Genomic DNA, 18,171 nt, shown 5'->3' with positions numbered 1-18,171 from the left:
GGCTGGCCTCGAACTCAGAAATCCGCCTGCCTCTGCCTCCCAAGTGCTGGGATTAAAGGCGTGCACCCACCACCACCTGGCTCCCATTCTCTTTTGTTAACTCTGCTTTCCAATCAAAACTTTTACCCAAGTTAGGAGCAAACACACAACAGAAAGAATGATGCCACTGCTTTGAACTGTAAATGGGCAGAGCCCAAGTCAAAACAAAACTAACCTCCCACCTCCACCCCATCCCATCTGCCACTAGAACATTAGAGAACAAAAATGTGAAATAGGAGCCCCAAACTCACAAACTTAGTTGGCACAGCAAAGCTTCCCCAAGTCAGTGTCTTTAACTGCCTGCCACAGGTGTCAAGAGGACTGGTTACAGGCTTCGGGCAGAAACCCACCCCTCAGCAGTGGTCTCCACTAAGACTCTTGAGGAAAGAATGTCTTTGACCGTACATGGTGAAACTAATTAGGTTTATTTTATAGAAAAGATTTTCCCCCAGTCTCTCTTGCTTTTTTCCTTAGCCCCCTGCCTCAGCCGCTTTCAAGTTGTGATTTCCAAGGACTGGTGCCGAGTAGCTGTGCTGGTGGGTTGGTACATGGCCTCGAGCAGCCTGATTTCATTCGAGGGTTGCTCAGTCTGGAACTTGAGCATCCAGGGGTCCCTGAGGACATCTAGGATGGTGGCACGCTTGGTAGCTTGGCGTAGCATCTGGAGGATCAGGTTCTAGGGCAGGGGAGAGAGAGGGCTTGGCTGAGCTTGTCCCCCTTTGTGAGCACAGGCACTGAGCAGCTGGACCTAAGGAAGAAGCAGGATGGCCCATCGCACTACTCTGGTGAAAGGGGCTGGGGCCCTGGTTTTATGCTGGAGCCCTGCAAGAAAAGAGAAGAGCTCCTTGCATAACCCCTTCTGTCCTAAAGGGATCATTGCTGGGACCTAATTATCAAGCATATTTAAGGTTTGAAGCTCAGTGGTTGACCCTTTGAAGGCCTTGCTACCACTTTGGGTAGGAGCTCTGGCAGGACAAAAGCCAACCTTGGGGGTAGGGTGTAGTTGGAAGGCCTAAATTTGGTTATTTTCTTTCCCCTCCCCATTGGTCATCGCTAACGCCTCAGCCCTCCTTGGGGAGCCAGCACCTTGCACTCCTGGGAGATGGTGAGGTTAGCTGGGAAAGTAGCCTCCTTCTGGGTTTCTCTCAGCAGCTTCTTGAGATTGGTGTCATCAAAGGGCAGCCGTGCAACCACTAGAGTGTAGAGGATGACGCCCATGCTCCAAGTGTCAGACAGGAAAGGGTTGTAGGGCAAGCCTAGCAAGATCTCCGGGCAGGCGTAAGCAAAGCTGCCACAGTAGGTCTGACTGAGGTGGGAAAGGCAGTTCATTTGGCGGTAAGAAGGGCTACTACGCACAGGCTGGCTAGAAGTCACCATCTTGGCGAAGCCAAAGTCCGATATCTTCACATTCTCCCGCTTGTCCAGCAACAGGTTCTCCAACTTTAAGTCCCTACCAGCAGCAGAAAGGCTGGGGGTCAGGCTGGGGAGAGGGCTTAGTATTAGACCGGGAGCTGAAAGGAAGGGGTCAGAGGCTAGAGATGAGGACAGGACAAGTGGGAGCGAGATGTCTGTGGGAAGTAAAGAGGAAGCAAAGCCACAGAGTTGGGAGCAGAGCCCAGAAGGGAGAGCGGATGGTACCTGAGAACCACTAGTTCACCATTGTGTATAATAAAGTGCTCTCACACAAGGATACAAGTGTCCTTGACCAGATGATTACAATATGGTGAACAAATGGACCTAGATATTGAGAAAAGTCAAGAGAAAAGAACAGAAGATGGGCCATATGCATAAAACTCCCTTGAGATCCCAAAGCCCAGTCCGGTGACTATCCTCACCGGTGCACGATGCCCTTGCTGTGCAGGTAGGCGATGCCCAAGGCCATCTGGGAGAACCACTTGCCAGCAAGGGTCTCAGAGCAGGCCCCATATCGTTGGATCCATTCGAGGACATCACCACCCTGAGCCAGCTCCAAAATGATGTATACTCGGGATGTGGTCTCAATGGCCTGATAGAAGTTGATGAGGTACTTGTGCCGTAAGACTTTCATTACCTGATCCCAAAAGAGGGAACCATCAAACCTGGCAAACTCTAGCTGTGCTTCCTCCACTCTCCCATTGCTACTTACTACTTTGCAACAGAATCAGTTGGTGTCTGGATAAATCCCATTTTGCATTTTTTTACTTGAGGGGGGGTGTTAGATAGTGCACATAGGAAAGAGAATACACACACACACACAGAATTTTCCTACTTAAGACATTCAGTTCTGGTTTGGAGGTTTCTGGATCCACCCTTCTATAGTTACACCCCTAAGATACCTCAAGTAGCTTATTAATAAGCCTCGCTTCCCTCTTTCAGCTCCCATTCTGACCTGTATCTCACGTGGTAGGAACTTGTTAAGATAGTCTTCAGAGGCCTTCTTCTTTGAGATGATCTTGACAGCCACCATGACCTTCTGCTTTGTGTAGTAAGCCTCATATACTGTTCCATAGGAGCCATGGCCAATGACCTTGCCCACCTCATAACCATACTCCTCCATGATAGAGCGATAGACTGGAGTGGCTGATGCTGTTTCCGAGATATCTCCCTTCCCCATGATGTTGTGCTTGCACGGTGGGGAGCTTTGATACTTAGAAGCCTCTGTCTACTAAGAAGCCACCTTGAGCTTCTGAAGGGAGGGTCCTGAAGTGAAGTTAGTGTCCCAGTGTTTACCTAGTCACACGAGTCTGGGATGCCGAGCTCAGCCCTTCACTAAGAACTTGGAAGGGGAAAGAAAAGAACATTCTTTTTGTCTTGGCTGGCTGTTGTTACTTCCATGTCTTAGTTACAGAACTTCCAAGGTCCCAAGTTCCATACACCTTTATTCATCATTGGCCACAAAGCTTGAAAAGAAGTGCAATTTGGAACATATGCATTACAAAAGGCACTTTACACAACCTGGTAAGTATCCAACCTGGTGGCCCCTTTATGTTACTGAGTATCTGCCATGTGGTAGATAATATACAGAATATATTATGTTAAACTGATGAACAAGGTCAACAGAGTACCCATGCTTCTAACAATCCAGCGTGAGAAGCATGTCAGGGTGTATTCGGGACTGCAGTGTTGCAGCATAGTCTGCATTCAGTCTTGCCCTTCGATCTTGCTTTACATGATCTGTGATGCTTTTGTTTTTTCCCATCCTTTTAGTCACTCTTCCGCTGGAGCAACATCAGTTTCCTGTTTTCAATTTTGTCTTGTTTTCACTGTTGACTAAGCCTAGGGCCTTGTGTTTGCTAGGCCAGAACTCTACCATCATACACCCCCCCATTTCCCCCCCACCCAATGCCTCTGTCTATGTTGTAACCACAGGCTTACTTTTCTCAGACCCTCACATCTTCCCTCCCCCAGGGCTCTCATACACTCTCAAGGCTCCAGATTTCACGTTTATTTTGATGGCTCCTTGTGCCAGTTCCACCCCAAATACAAGATCATGCCTATTTGCTTATTAAATATTACAGGAACATAAGTATTACAGGTGCACTTTGCACCTCAAATTCATATCCAGCTTTCCATGTTGTCCTGAACATAGACATCAAATATCACACTGGCACTTGGTGCCTATATATAATATATTATATCATCAAATCCTGTCTCTTTAAGCTATTTCCAGGGCTTTATGGAAGCCCTGGAAGGGTCTAGAGAGATCACTCAGCAGTTAAGAGATCTTGCTGTTCAAACATGAAGACTGAGTTCAGTCCCAGCATCTTCAAAAAAGCCAGGTGCAGTCCCAACCCTGAGTAATGTGGGTATGAGACCATCACTGGAGTTTGCTGACTTTCCCACCTACTCCAGAAATGCGAACTTCAGGTTCAGTAAGACCCTTCCACAAAGGAACAAAGCAAAGAGTGATAAGAGGACATCTGTTAGCCTCCTTTTGCTTCCATATGAATACAGGTGCATGTTCTCATACTCACAATTGCCCATACACCATACATATAAAAACAGTGCACTCACATCTCCATGTCCACTGCCACCCCGCTTAGCACAACCCTCTATTGATTAACTGGTCACTTGCAAGCCTGCTGCTCCCCTCCAGCTGCAGCATTTATGTGTGGACATGTGTTCCCACACATGCAGAGGCCAGAGCAGGACATTGGGTGTCTTCCCATCACATTTCTTTATAGCCTTGAGTCAGCTAATGAACTGAAAGCTTGCCATTTGGGCTAATGTGGGTGACCAGTGAGCTCTCTGCACCACCTATCTCTACTACCCGATTCTGTGATTATGAGTGTATGGGGTTTTCATACTGGCAAGAAGCCATTTTGCTCACTGAGCCCTCTCCCTAACCTCACAAATCTGATTTTTATTTCCATTTAAGACTAAGTTGTGGCTAGAGACATGACTCAGTGAGACATGGCTCATGCTGCTCTCGGAGAGAAGCAGGGTTTGGTTCTTAGCACCCACAGAATAGCTCACAGGCACCTGTAACTCAGTTTCAGGGCAGCCAATACCCTCTTCCGGCCCCCATGGACTCTTGTAGAAATGAGGTGCACATAAACTCAAGCAGGCAAACACATAAATTAATCAAAAACAATTTATTGTCTGCTGATTCTCAGGACCAAGTTAGGACCTTTGCATTAGCCCTATGATAAACTTTCCAATTTTCCTTTTGTTTTGTTCTTTTACTATGGGGTCTAGGGTATCAATATGTATCCTAGGATGGTCTCAAAATTGAAATCCTCCTGCTTCTCCAATCTGTTACTGCTATGTGCTTTTTGTTTGGCTTGCGGATCTCTCTCTCTCTCTCTCTCTTTCTCTCTCTCTCTCTCTCTCTCTCTCTCTCTCTCTCTCTCTCTCTCTCTCTCTCTCTCTCTCTCTCTCTCTCTCTCTCTCTCTCTCAGAAAGGGTATCATATATCCTAGGTTGCCCTTGAATTTTGAATTTCAGGTCCTTCTGCCTTAGCCTCCCCACTATCCCCCTAAAGTGCCAGGGGTTGAATCTACAACCTCTCACATGCCACACAAATGTCCTACTACTGAAACTATTAGTATATACCTGTTTCTTTTTCTTTTCTTTCCACAGTCTAACCTGACCATGCAGGCACCACACTTGCAATAGAGGCTTGTCTGGGCCTTCACAGCAGTGACAATTGCAAGCCTGTGCCAGCTTAGCACAATCTTTTCTTCCTCTTCCTCTGGCAAATGCCAACCTTTCCTTCAGAACTTAAGATTTCTTGGTTTTGAAGGTCTGTGTTAGTCTTGGCTGGCCTTAAACTTATCATTCTACTGCTTCGGCCTCCCAAGTACTGGTATTATATGCACACACAGCCACAACTGGCCATAACTGCTTATCCTGCATCACCTGCCCAGTAGGTTATCCAGAGTTCTCAAATGATGACAGATGTTTGAGAAGCTGGGGCTGGAGAAATCCTCAGTCAGTAAAGTAGTTGCTTCATAAGCATCAAACCCTCAATTAGATTCCTAGCACCCATGTAAGAAGCTGGTATGCACTTGTGACCTCAGGGCAAGGGGAAGAAGCACAGGCAGGACAAGCCCTGAAGTTCACTGGTCAGACAGCCTAGCCACATCAGATCAGAGAGCTCCAAGTTCCAGAAAGACAGCATGGTCAACCTCTAGCATCCACACACTTGCTCACACTCCTCTAATCCCCGCACTTGGGAGGTACAGGCAGATGGTCTCAGTGAGTTCAAGGCCAGCCTGGTCAGTACATGCTGAGTTCCAGGCCAGCTAGGGCTATAAAGAACTTGCCTCAAAACAAACAAAAATCTCAGGTAAGAATGTGGCTGAGGTGATGGAATGTGGACTCTACATTATATAGAGAGGGAAGCTAGAAACAAACCAGAGGCTGGGGGATGGCTGCAAGTCTCAGCTGAAAGGAAGAACAAGGTTAGGGAGTGACAAGTGAGAAGGGCAGTGTCACCATAACCACGAGGAACTTGGGGAGGAAAGGGTTCGGTTCACCTTTCAGCTTGTAGTTCACAATTCAGGGAACTCAGGGCAAAAACTCAAGGGAGGAAACCAGAAGTAGAAACTGCTATTTCTCTGGCCATGGAGGAGTGCTACTACTGGCTGGCTACCCATGGCTTGTTCAGCCTGTTTTCTTATAGTTCTCAGTACCATAGCCCAGCAACCCACCCCCTCACCTCCCACAATAAGTGGGCCCTCCCATACCAATCATCAGATCAAGAAAATGTACAACAGTTTGTCCACAGGCCCATCTGGCGGGGGCATTTCCTCAACTGAGGTGCCTTCCTCCCAAAAGGCTCTGGCTTGTGGCAAGTTCACATAAAACTGGCCAGCACAGGCAGGAAAGGGTAGTCAATTCTTATATGATTTTGTGTGGCAAACTTGGGCATGACTGGTGCATACCTGGAATCTGAGCACTCAGGAAGCAAAGGTAAGAGGATTAGTAAGTTGGTTTCTGTCCACTTTCTATGAGGTTCGCAAGCATGTAGAGGTTAGAGAAAGATGCTGGGTGGCCTCCACCGTTGTTTCTCTATTGCTGTGATAAAACACCAGGACCAAGGCAACTTATAGAAAACAGTTTATTTGCACTGTAGTTCCAGAGGGTCATGTGTTGAACTGTAAGCAGGAAGTCGAGCGGACTCAGAGCCTGCCCCCAGCACTCTTAGTACTACTTTCGAACAAGGCCACACCTCCTAAAGCTCCCAAAACACTACCACCAAGCGAGAACCAAACCTTTAGATGCCTGAGACAAAGGGCCTTTCATTCAAATCACCACAACCTTGGGTGTCAATGTTGCTTTGAGATAGGGTCTCACAACCTGAACATCTTCCAATATAAATGATTACACCATAAGTGACTTGTCAAGTCCCACCTATTGAGTGTGTGACCCTGCTGGCACTGCAGTTCCAAAGTCTATTGAAATTCAGCTCTACAACCTGGTACAACTGAAGAACTACCCAGAGTACATCACAGCTAAGGAGATACACCCAGTACTGCTCATCAATGTGCATTAACTAGCCCTGGATAGGTGGTTTGGTAACAAGCTGACAATAATCTCTCATCACAAATAAAAGATATGCCAATTTGTTCAAGTATCTTATTTTATTTTATTTGTTTTTTTTTTGTTTTGTTTTTTTTGTTTTTGTTTTTTTCGAGACAGGGTTTCTCTGTGTAGCCCTGGCTGTCCTGGAACTCACTCTGTAGACCAGGCTGGCCTTGAACTCAGAAATCTGCCTGCCTCTGCCTCCCAAGTGCTAGCTCGCCACCACGGCCGGCTAAGTATCTTATTTTAAACTGCCCAGTACATACAAGAACCCTGCTAAATTCTAAAGGTAAAAAGAGGGTAAAATTAGTCTCCTTGAAAAGCATTTAAAATTATAAAAGAGACACACGAAATACCAGCACAGTGAGATAAAGTGATATAAACAAACACGGAAGGATTCCGTGAAGTGTGATCTTCTCTGTTCAGAGTGGAGTTCTCTAGTCAGTAAGTAGGGAAAGGCAGTGAGCAGTCTACACAGGGAGAGTATCAGGCTTAAGAAATGACATCCAGGGCTGGAGAGATGGCTCAGCAGTTAAGAGCACCGATTGCTCTTCCAGAGATCCTGAGTTCAATTCCCAGCAACCACATGGTGGCTCACAACCATCTGTAACGGAATCTGATGCCCTCTTCTGGTATGTCTGAAGACAGCTACAGTGTACTCACATATATAAAATAAATAAAGTTTTTTTAAAGATTTATTTATTATTATAAATGAATACACAGAAGATGGTATCAGATTTCATTATGGGTGGTTGCGAGCCACCATGTGGTTGCTGGGATTTGAACTCACGACCTTCGTAAGAGCAGTCAGTGCTTCTACCCGCTGAGCCATCTCACCAGCCCCAAAATAAATAAATCTTATAAAAAAAAAAGAAAAGAAAAAGAGAAAGGAAGAAAAAGAAATGACATCCAACATTTCTATGTGAACACAGAGTATTCCAGAAAGTTAGTATACCTGGAGAAGCACCAGGATATGGCTCTGTAAGGCCTCATGTTAAGCTATTCTCTACTCTATGTTGTCAAGGTCAAAGTTAGTTATACATAAAAACTGGAGCTTGTCAAAAAAAAAAAATCGGTGGAGAGATGACTCAGTGGTTAAGAGAGCTTTGTGCTTGCTCTTTCAAAGGTCCTGAGTTTAGTTCCTAGCATCCACACTCAGCAACATGTAACTCTCTGTAACTCAAGCTACAGAGGAACCAACACATATGTGCCATACACACATAAGTTTTTTTTACAGCTGGAGTGATATGAAAAGGGAGAAATAAAAAACAAATGAAGCACAGTGGTTCACCCTCAGAACCCTTGCTGAGGCAAGAGAATCACTGTAGGTTTGAGGCCAGATGAGGCGGCAGAGACCTGTCTCAATAAAACCTCCAATTAACCAACCACAAAACCTGATGCTCAGCAACTTCTCTTCCTGAGGTACTGCCTGTTCAACAGTCCTTCCAGTAACAGTCTGAAAAATGGTCCCACAGGAAGGTGGATCGGAACTAGCAAGATGGTTGACATGAAATCAAGAAAATGATGAAAAGCAAATATAGAAAGAAAATCAGGAAACAAATCAAGAGAGCTTGCGATCTGAGAGGTACTAGCAGAAGCTTTGATTTCTGGCTTCACTGGGTAGGTCAGCAGAAGATAACTCCAAAGCAACTTACGTTATTCCTAACCAAAAAACTCAGGAATGCAAACCTTGCCGGGCGGTGGTGGTGCATGCCTTTAATCCCAGCACTTGAGAGGCAGAGGCAGGCGGATTTCTGAGTTCGAGGCCAACCTGGTCTACAGAGTGAGTTCCAGGACAGCCAGGAGTATACAGAGAAACCCTGTCTCGGAAAAAAAAAAAAAAAAAGAAAAAAAGAAAAAAAGAAAAGAAAAGGAATGCAAACCTTGCACACCTGCAGTCCCAGCTACTCATTCGACCGAGGCAGGAATACTGCCTCAGCTGCAGTTCCAAGGCCAGTCAGGCAATACGGCAACACGTCTCGAGGAGGGCAAAGGGGACAAAACAAAAGCCACTGTGTCTGATTCAATCCCAACTTCCTAGAATCTCACCGCTTCAGGACAATGGGTAGATCAGGAAAGAACACTCGTAGGAGTGGGGATAAGAATGGCTGCTTGTGATCTCCCTCAGTACCTGCTTCTGCCAGAACGGAAAGTCAGCTTCCTCCCGTTTGCTCCCACGTTGCCAAGTGAAAGTCACTGTTTAGAGGGAATCCTCGAGGACAGAGCCCCTTCAGAACAGCTGAGCCAGACAAAAATAAACGTTTTCAAAGGAACCTGAAAAATTAGGGAGAAGCCCAAACGTCCCACAGACATACTTAGGAACAAAATGATATAAGTGAGGCACGGTGGTGTGTACCTGTAAGTTCTGAAACTCTGAAGGCGGAGGCTCAAAGGAGCCCCAGGGATGCCAGATTAAAGGACAAAACGAAAACCTACTTCCGATCAAAAACCGCGCTGTCAACCCGCACAACTTGCGGGGTGAAATGGCAAACTGTAGGTGCACCCCACCCAGCTCCCCCATGGCATGCTTTTGCCAACAATGACCGGTCTGTGCTTCCAGAAAGCCTCGGAGGGGCACCTTTACCAAGGTGTTTGAGGATACACGTCCCTGGCGTGGGAGCGGCACAAAGCTCCGCCCCGCCCAGGTTAGGGACAACTTTCCGCGTGTGGCCCGACCTCAGCAGCCGGGGGCGGGTCCCGCCTCCACCCGGCCGCGCTCCCGCTCCCCAGCCGTGGCTCTCCAACCTAGGGAGGACGGCCCAGCCCGCGCGAGACTCCGTGGGAAGCCGCCCGCGCCGCGCCGCCGAGCATCGCGGAGCTCTTGGCACAGGCGAGGAGCCTTCCCGCCTTCGCGGAGCTGAGGTCCCCGTCGGCGAAGGCGGAAGTGGTAAGACTGACTGACGTGTCCGGGCTGCGGTGCTGCTCGCCGGGACGACTGCTGGCATCGCTCGGTGGCTCGAGGAGCGCGCTTCGTGGGATCCGTGGCGGGGCCGGATCGCGGGCGAACCAGAGCTCTTCGAGGAGCCTTTAGACGAGCCGGGCGCGGACGACAGCGACGTGGCAGCAGCCGCGGCAATCAGGCGCAGCGGCGGACAACCCGGAGGAGGTCCGTCGTCAGGTCCTCGCCAAGCCTACCGCTCCGGCGCCGCTGTCTGGAAGACCCGGGCAGAAGCCCAAGGGCAGCTACGGGGCCCCGCGAGGCCCCTGGCGCCTCTTTGGCCAGCCGGTACCTCACTGTGAGGACCCCGGAGCTGCGGCGGGTGCCCCTTCCGGAGCAGCGAGCCCGCCGGGCGTTGCTATAGAAACGGGTTGGCACGCGCAGCCCCGGGCGGGGGAGGCCTGGAGGCGTGGACCCTAGGTTGGGAGTGCTATAGAGTGCACGCCAAGCCCCGTCTTTGGGATAGAAGTCCTGTGGTGTGGTGATCGGGAGGCCAATGGGAGGAGGTGGAGCCAATGGGCACTTGAGAGACCAGACCCGGGGCATCATGATTTAATTCCTAGTTTCTATAACCACGGGATTCCCCCAACAGGTTCTTCTGCCTTAAGGATGACAGTCCTAGGGTACCCTCGAAGTTGGAGCTGCCATTGTTTGCCAGTCCTGATACTGTTGCTGGGCATAGGCCATGGGCCATGGGTGGAAGGTGTCACACACTACAAGCCTGGCGACCCTGTCATTCTATATGTCAACAAAGTGGGACCCTACCATAACCCTCAGGAAACTTACCACTACTATCAGCTTCCAGTCTGCTGTCCTGAGAAGATCCGCCACAAAAGTCTTAGTCTGGGTGAAGTTCTGGATGGGGACCGAATGGCCGAATCTTTGTACGAGATCCGCTTTCGGGAGAATGTGGAGAAGAGAATTCTGTGCCACATGCAGCTCAGTTCTGCACAGGTCAGCAGCTCTCCACATTAGTTATCACTTAGCCCTCCATGCCAGGGGCTAAGGGTGCCTTGCATCTATGGTACCTCTATGGAAATTATCTGTTTGGACTCCAACCACAGCCCGGTGTACTTGCTTAGATGTTCCCAACTGACTTTTCAAGATTTCATGGATTCAGAGATGCAGAACGGAGATTAGAGCCTGGGGCTCCTCCATGTCAGTAATAGGTCCCAGACACTTGTGCAAGTCTCTTTCCTTCCAAACATGCCTCTGGCACTTTCACAGCTTCTTTACTTTCTAGCCTTCCCTGTTACTTTTTTTCTTTAGTACATTTTGAAATTTAATTCCAGTCTTTTTATACTTTGCTCCATTTATTTTTCTGAGATTTTATTCTAGCAAAAAGATATTTGTTCTTTTTTGGGCTAATATACCAGAATCAGTCAGTGAGTCTCAATGGGAAACAGTTTTGTACCTAGGTGCTTTGGCAATGTATAAAGACATTTTGGTTGGTCAGTTTAGGGTTTTTTTTGTTTTGTTTTGTTTTTTGGTGTTTTGAGACAGGGTTTCTCTATGTAGCCCTGGCTGTTCTGGAACTCACTCTGTAGACCAGGCTGGCCTCAAACTCAGAAATTCAGAAATTCACCTGCCTCTGTCTGCCAAGTGCTGGGATTAAAGGCGTGCACCACCACAGCCCAGCTTGGAAGTAATTTGGATTGTCACAGTTCAGTGGTACTACTGGTGTGTAGTGTGTAGGAATCAAGGATGCCAACCCTTGCAATGCACAGATCAGTGTCTCCCTACAACACAGACGTATCCAACCCAAAATAAGAGTACTGCCAAGTTTTCAAAACACTGTTTTAACTCTTGAGAGGCTTTCTGTAACCGACTCCTGCCTCGTTCTTTATAGGTGGAGCAGCTGCGCCAGGCCATTGAGGAATTGTATTACTTTGAGTTTGTGGTAGATGACTTGCCAATCCGTGGTTTTGTGGGCTACATGGAAGAGAGTGGCTTCCTGCCACATAGCCACAAGATAGGCCTCTGGACACATTTGGACTTCCACCTAGAATTCCATGGAGATCGAATTATATTTGCCAATGTTTCAGTTCGGGACGTCAAGCCCCACAGCTTGGATGGGCTGCGGTCTGATGAATTACTGGGCCTTACTCACACTTATAGTGTGCGCTGGTCCGAGACATCAGTGGAGCGTCGGAGTGACAGGCGCCGAGGTGATGATGGCGGCTTCTTTCCTCGAACCCTGGAAATCCACTGGCTCTCCATCATCAACTCCATGGTGCTTGTGTTCTTACTGGTGGGTTTCGTGGCTGTCATTCTAATGCGCGTGCTTCGGAATGACCTGGCTCGGTACAACCTAGATGAAGAGACCAGCTCTGGAGGATCTAGTGATGACTTTGACCAGGGTGACAATGGCTGGAAAATTATCCATACCGATGTCTTCCGCTTCCCTCCATATCGTGGTCTGCTCTGTGCTGTGCTTGGTGTGGGCGCCCAATTCCTGGCCCTTGGCACTGGTGAGGGGATATGAATTGCTCTCAGAGGGTAGCAGACAGGTCATTAGGAAAGTTCAGTGGATTTTCTCTTCTGTTCAAGGTGAGAGGAAGACCTAAGGGAATCGGTAGCTCTAGTGTGGATGTGTGCGGGTTCTCCTGACTCTAGTAGAACTAGGAAGATCATTTGAGGACCTGGGTTAAGGGGGATGGTTTTTCTGACATAGAGAAGTGTTGGTGAGACCTAACTTGAGCTTTCCACTACTACCTTATAGGCATTATTGTCATGGCGTTGCTGGGCATGTTCAATGTGCACCGCCATGGAGCCATTAACTCAGCAGCCATCTTGTTGTATGCCCTGACCTGCTGCATCTCTGGCTATGTGTCAAGCCACTTCTACCGGCAAATTGGAGGCGAGCGTTGGGTGTGGAACATCATTCTCACCACCAGCCTCTTCTCTGGTGAGAACTTCCCCCTTTTGTTGTGAGTCTGCCTAGACTTAGAAACTAAGAACACCTTGTGGGTCCTGGGGCAGAATCACAGTGCAGGGTTTGTTTTTTGTTTTTTGTTTTTTGTTTTTTGTTTTTTTTTTTTTTGGTTTTTCGAGACAGGGTTTCTCTGTGTAGCCCTGACTGTCCTGGATCTCACTCTGTAGACCAGGCTGGCCTTGAACTCAGAAATCTGCCCGCCTCTGCCTCCCAAATGCTGGGATTAAAGGTGTGTGCCACCACTGCCCGGCTAGGGAGAAGTTTTTAATACTTATGTATATGAGTGTTTTGCTTGCATGTGCAACACATATGCGACATGTACAACATTGTGCAATTTATGCATATAGTCCCTACAGAAGCCAGAAGGTGTTGGATCCCCTGGAGCTGGTGTTACAGATGGTTGTGAGCCACCATGTGGGTGCTAGGAACTGAACCCGATCATCAGTAAAAACAGCAAATGCCTTTAACCACTGAGCTTTTTCTCCAGCCCCTGGGTGGGGATGGGGGTAGGAGTAGGGGGTGGAATCAAAAGACAATCCATCAAAAGGAATCTACTTATCTTTTTTTTAGACAGGATCTTGACCTATGTAGTCCAGGCTGTCTTTGAATTTATGGTCTATCCATTTATCCTATTGAGTACTGCAACTATAACCCAGGAAAATATGTATTTATTTTTGAATAGTTAAAAGTTGTTAAGTGCTGGAAAGTGGCTAGACACTGGTTAGCATTTGATACACCCTCCTCTTATTTAGTCTGCACAGTAGCCATGTGACATAGGTAATATAGTCCCCATTGCACAAGATGAGGAAATTAAACTAGAACAGGGTCTCACTGTGAAGCCCACGTGAGCCTTTAACTTTGTTATAGGCTTGCCCCAACCTCCCAGGTTCTGGGGTTATGGGTGTACATCACCATGCCTGGGCTTCAACCATTTGTGTATATGTGTTCAAGTGCTTGTCCAAATGTGCAATTGTATGTGTGGAAACCAGAGGGCAACCTCGGGTAGAATTCCTCAGACACTATCCACCTCTTTTGAGAAAAAATCTCTCATTAGCCAGGTAGTCAACACTAGGCTGCTTGGCTGACACACTTCGGTGATATCGCCACTGCCCCAATGCTGAGATTACAAGCACGAGAGCCAGGCATGGTGGAGCACACCTTTAACCCCAGCACTCGGGAGGAAAGCAAATCTGAGTTCCAGGCCACCCTGGTCTACACCTTGAGTTCTAGGATAGTCAGGGTTACTTGGTATGTGTACATACACACATGTGTACACTTGTGTGGGTGCTGTGTATTTATGTGTATTTGGAAGACAGAGGTCAGTATCAGGTCTTCCTCAGTAGCTCACCTTACCTTTTGAGGCAGGATGTCTCACTGAAGTCAGAGCTCACTGAATTAACTAGACCAGTGAGCCGTAAGGATCCTCCTGTCTTTTGCCTTCCGTCTGCTGTGGTTCTGAGCTCTGGCCACCAGTCTGACTTATTTTTGTTGTTTGTCTTTAATGAGAATGTTGGGGACCCAACTCAGGTCCTCGTGCTTTCATGGGGGAAGGCAAACTTCCCCATGATTTACTGATTTACTGACTGAATCATCTCTTCAACCCTTCTAAATAGCATTCTTGAATTTATTTTTTGATACTCTTTATTTTGGAGGTAGGTTATTCTGGCCTCCAAATCAGTTTGCCTTTTCAAAGACAGTAGTAGTCTATATTCTGAACTTTGTTATTTCCAATCTGATGTATTTGACTTATCTCCCATCCCATTTATATATTTGAAGCATGGCTTTCTGATAACAGGTCTTTAACCCAAATGATTGTTTTATGCTAGGAGTTATCATTGCCATGGCAAGGCAGGTTTCTCTAGACAGGTGGATTATATCACCCTTGGACTATAATGATGCAACTGTCTTAATTCTCTATAGCATTGGGTTGGGGAATAGGGTGTTTGAAAAATAAAGAACAAAGAACACACACACAAGAACAAAGGACAATGAGCTATAAAAGGGTGAAGGTGAATTCAACCAACTCTGGCCATCTGGGAGCATAGGTGGGCCCTGTAAGTGGCAGGCTACTTCATCCCTTTCCCCTTTAGGTCCAGTCAGAGTGGGGTGTCACAGGGATGTTGCCTACTGCTGACCCTCCCTCCTGCAGTGCCTTTCTTCCTGACTTGGAGCGTGGTGAACTCAGTGCACTGGGCCAACGGCTCGACACAGGCTCTGCCGGCCACAACCATCCTGCTGCTTCTCACAGTCTGGCTGCTGGTAGGCTTTCCTCTCACTGTCATTGGAGGCATCTTCGGGAAGAACAATGCTAGTCCCTTTGATGCACCTTGTCGCACGAAGAATATCGCCCGGGAGATCCCACCCCAACCCTGGTACAAGTCTACTGTCATCCACATGACTGTTGGTGGCTTCCTGCCTTTCAGGTATTCTCACTTCATACCATGGCCATCCACTCTTGGCAGTTTTGGTTTGGTTTGGTTCTTAGACACTAGAGGATTTTTGTTTTGTTTTCTGGTTTTGTTTTTTTGTTTTTGTTTTTTCTTTTGAGGCAGTCTCATAAGGCTCATGGGTGCTCAGAAGTAGAGGCAAGTGGATCTCTATAAATTTGAGGTCAGCATGGTCTACAGAGTTCCAGGGCAGCCATGGCTACAGAGAAATCCTGTCTTGAAAAACCAAAAAGAAAAAAAAATCACCTTAACGTTGTCCCGCCTTGGGTGCTTGAATTATAGATGCGGGTCCCCATACCTTGCCTTCTGCAGTGTTTTGATTCACCCTTGCCTTTCCTCAACCTCTCAATACCATAACCCAGTATAATAATCCTCAGCTCAGCCAGAGCTCATACTCAGATATGAGTGTTTCACTGCGAAGCTCTTTTACTCAGCAAACTGAAAAAGTAATCAAGTAGGCTTTAAGCCTTGTGTTGGAGCCTGTAGAACCTGATTTCCGTTTAGTGTTTACAAGCATGAAGAGCTTAAGGCCTATTTGTTTTCTCATTCAGTTTGTTACGTACCTTTTAAACAATACAGAAGAAAGTAAACAATACAGTATCTGCCCCCCCCTTTCTTACTCCAGTTTTGTAGTCCTGGAGTGTGCTTGCTTGGCACTGTCCCACTGAGCCACATTCCAGCCCTTTTTTACCTTTCATTTTGAGACAGTCTTAAGTTTTTCAGGCTGGTGTTGAATTTGCTTTGTAACCCAGATTGACTTTGAGCTTGGCAATCCTCCTACCTCAGCCTCCCAAATAGTAGTATTATAGATGTATGTCACCTGGTCTAGTTAAGATCTCTACTTTCAGCCTGTCAGGACAGATGTTCATTAAATGAGAGAACTAATAAACTAAACTAATAGGCATAGGACTCGAAGAGCTGCCTTAGTCTGCACAGTGCTGTGGGGAGGTGTGGCTGAGCCTGGCTCTGCGTGCTGCAGCTGTGCACGGTGTTTTAATGATGTCTCGTCTCTTCACAGCGCCATCTCCGTGGAGCTGTACTACATCTTTGCCACAGTGTGGGGTCGGGAGCAGTACACTCTGTATGGCATCCTCTTCTTCGTCTTCGCCATCCTGCTGAGTGTGGGGGCCTGCATCTCCATTGCACTCACCTACTTCCAGCTGTCTGGGGAAGATTACCGCTGGTGGTGGCGATCTGTGCTGAGCGTCGGCTCCACTGGCCTCTTCATCTTCCTCTACTCCGTTTTCTACTATGCTCGGCGGTCCAACATGTCAGGGGCAGTACAGACAGTAGAGTTCTTTGGCTACTCTTTACTGACTGGTTATGTCTTCTTCCTCATGCTGGGCACCATCTCCTTTTTTTCTTCTTTAAAGTTCATCCGTTATATCTATGTTAACCTCAAGATGGACTGAGTTCTGAGTGACAGAACTATAGCTCTCTCCTGCTTTCATCATGCCCCATTGATTTCACTTGATAACTTCTCTTCCGACCTAATTGTGTGATGGCATTGTCCTTCCTTCCCTCTTTACCCCTTGGACCTCCCTTCTTTAGAGAGGACCTGGAAATTAAAAATGTCTATTATAATAAGGAATATATATATTTGAACTTTTTAAGTTGCCTTACGTTTTGGTCCTGATTTTTTTCTTTTTACAATTATTAAAATAAAATTTATTAAGAAAAAGGATCCTGTAGTTGGAAGTTTTGGTCTAGTTCTAGAAACCTGAAGCCTGTTGTTAATGCAGTTGCTTTGAAAACCCGAGTTCGCTACTGCCGCACAAACTCTGGACCCTGGGAACTGTCGGCACAGGGAACCCACATTGCCGAGACTCCGTTTCTGTGGTTTAGCGAGTGCTCAGCCAGACGGAAGCCCACACTGACGCCAGCCACCAGCTTTCCGCAGTTTTTGAAGGGAAGCAAGCTGAATCACCCAGGCGACAGGAGAGACGCAGAGTAACGCCCTTTCCGCCGGAAGTTGCTGTCGGAGTCTCCACGTGCCGTTCCTCCCCCTCCCCACCCGGCCCTGTAGCGGCGGCGGCTCGGCAGCTGCCATGGAGCCTGCGGGTCTGGAACAGATCCTGAAGGAGCTGCTGCTGCCGGACACCGAGCGCATCCGCCGGGTACGGGCAGGCCTGACCAGGACCGGGGGTGGGGTGGGTATGCTGTGGGAAAGGCCTGGTCTTGACCCCCCCAGCCTTCTTCCATCAGGCGACGGAGCAGCTCCAGACCACCCTTCGGGACCCTGGTGCCTTGCCTGCGCTCTGCGACCTGCTGGCATCAGCGACCGACCCTCAGGCGAGTTGCCTTCCCCTCCTTGACGAAATTCTGAAATTCCTCCATGTCCCTGGTCCCGCCCCAGCCTCCGCCCCCTGCGGTCTTAATCTGTTCATCTCCTCGCTGCCTGTGATTCTCATTTGGCTGGCTACCTCTTCTCACCCTAGATCCGCCAGTTTGCAGCGGTCCTGACCCGCAGGAGGCTGAACAATCGTTGGCGACGCTTGGCACCTGAGCAGCGGGAGAGGTGGGCTAGATTTAGGATGGGAGGGGCCGGGCCTAGTCGATTTTTTTGACAGGCCGAGTACCAAGCCTTTGCTACCTGTCTTCCAGCCTCAAGTCCCTGGTCCTGACAGCACTACAGAAAGAGACATCGTAAGTGTGGAGCACCCTCTCTCGGGGGTCCTAACTGATTTGTGGCTTCTACCTTCTTTTTCATCCCCAGACTAGGACGTAGGGATCAGAGACTTAATTCAGGCCTAGAAAGTAGAGCATGTGAAAACTAAAGGTGTTCTGTTTGTTTCTTTCTTTCT

The 18,171-nt window shown here is 47.9% G+C and overlaps 3 protein-coding genes across 9 annotated transcripts in view; 2 read left to right on the top strand and 1 right to left on the bottom strand.

Moving 5' to 3' along the window:
• Positions 1 to 443: 443 nt before the first annotated feature.
• On the bottom strand, positions 444 to 2,846 carry Tssk4 (testis specific serine kinase 4). 4 transcript variants are annotated; one of them, XM_031361274.1, is made up of 4 exons: positions 2,408 to 2,844; positions 1,875 to 2,089; positions 1,126 to 1,519; positions 444 to 715 (listed from the first exon to the last, which is right to left on the bottom strand). In XM_031361274.1, the coding sequence occupies exons 1-4, from the start codon at positions 2,630 to 2,632 to the stop codon at positions 533 to 535; spliced, it is 1,017 nt and encodes a 338-aa protein (XP_031217134.1). In that variant the 5' UTR covers positions 2,633 to 2,844; the 3' UTR covers positions 444 to 532. The 4 variants fall into 4 exon arrangements, with proteins under 4 accessions (XP_031217134.1, XP_031217135.1, XP_031217137.1 ...); XM_031361275.1 differs by having other exon boundaries at positions 1,126 to 1,489; XM_031361277.1 differs by having other exon boundaries at positions 448 to 861; positions 2,408 to 2,845.
• Positions 2,847 to 9,709: 6,863 nt separating this feature from the next.
• Positions 9,710 to 17,051, top strand: Tm9sf1 (transmembrane 9 superfamily member 1). Of its 4 annotated transcripts, none has more exons than XM_031361595.1 (6): positions 9,710 to 10,153; positions 10,578 to 10,939; positions 11,835 to 12,456; positions 12,708 to 12,893; positions 15,070 to 15,343; positions 16,386 to 17,051. In XM_031361595.1, exons 2-6 carry the CDS (start codon positions 10,595 to 10,597, stop codon positions 16,777 to 16,779), a joined length of 1,821 nt encoding a protein of 606 aa, XP_031217455.1. In that variant the 5' UTR covers positions 9,710 to 10,153; positions 10,578 to 10,594; the 3' UTR covers positions 16,780 to 17,051. The 4 variants fall into 4 exon arrangements, with proteins under 4 accessions (XP_031217455.1, XP_031217456.1, XP_031217453.1 ...); XM_031361596.1 differs by lacking the exon at positions 9,710 to 10,153 and adding an exon at positions 10,199 to 10,273; XM_031361593.1 differs by lacking the exon at positions 9,710 to 10,153 and adding an exon at positions 10,245 to 10,355.
• A 175-nt stretch (positions 17,052 to 17,226) lies between these two features.
• The window catches only part of Ipo4 (importin 4), a 9,803-nt gene continuing 8,858 nt past the window's right edge, over positions 17,227 to 18,171 (top strand). The window contains exons 1-4 of the mRNA XM_031361592.1: positions 17,227 to 17,484; positions 17,573 to 17,659; positions 17,806 to 17,885; positions 17,972 to 18,013. Coding sequence (XP_031217452.1) covers positions 17,416 to 17,484; positions 17,573 to 17,659; positions 17,806 to 17,885; positions 17,972 to 18,013 — 278 coding nt within the window. The 5' untranslated portion in view covers positions 17,227 to 17,415. The remainder of the gene's footprint in view (positions 17,485 to 17,572; positions 17,660 to 17,805; positions 17,886 to 17,971; positions 18,014 to 18,171) is intronic.

Source organism: Mastomys coucha, unplaced genomic scaffold (genome assembly GCF_008632895.1).
Source record: "Mastomys coucha isolate ucsf_1 unplaced genomic scaffold, UCSF_Mcou_1 pScaffold9, whole genome shotgun sequence".
In the NCBI taxonomy this organism is placed as follows: domain Eukaryota; kingdom Metazoa; phylum Chordata; class Mammalia; order Rodentia; family Muridae; genus Mastomys; species Mastomys coucha.
This window is presented reverse-complemented; position numbering and strand designations above follow the sequence as displayed.

Excerpts from the sequence above, each read along its gene's own strand:
- Tssk4 (XM_031361274.1), bottom strand. The coding sequence starts at position 2,632 with ATGGGGAAGGGAGATATCTCGGAAACAGCATCAGCCACTCCAGTCTAT. Across the intron at positions 2,090-2,407 it reads TCCTACCACGTGAGATACAG|GTAATGAAAGTCTTACGGCA; the intron begins GTCAGAATGGGA and ends TTTTGGGATCAG. Across the intron at positions 1,520-1,874 it reads AGCAAGGGCATCGTGCACCG|CCTGACCCCCAGCCTTTCTG; the intron begins GTGAGGATAGTC and ends CCCTCTCCCCAG.
- Tm9sf1 (XM_031361595.1), top strand. The coding sequence starts at position 10,595 with ATGACAGTCCTAGGGTACCCTCGAAGTTGGAGCTGCCATTGTTTGCCA. Across the intron at positions 12,457-12,707 it reads ATTCCTGGCCCTTGGCACTG|GCATTATTGTCATGGCGTTG; the intron begins GTGAGGGGATAT and ends ACTACCTTATAG. Across the intron at positions 12,894-15,069 it reads CACCACCAGCCTCTTCTCTG|TGCCTTTCTTCCTGACTTGG; the intron begins GTGAGAACTTCC and ends TCCCTCCTGCAG.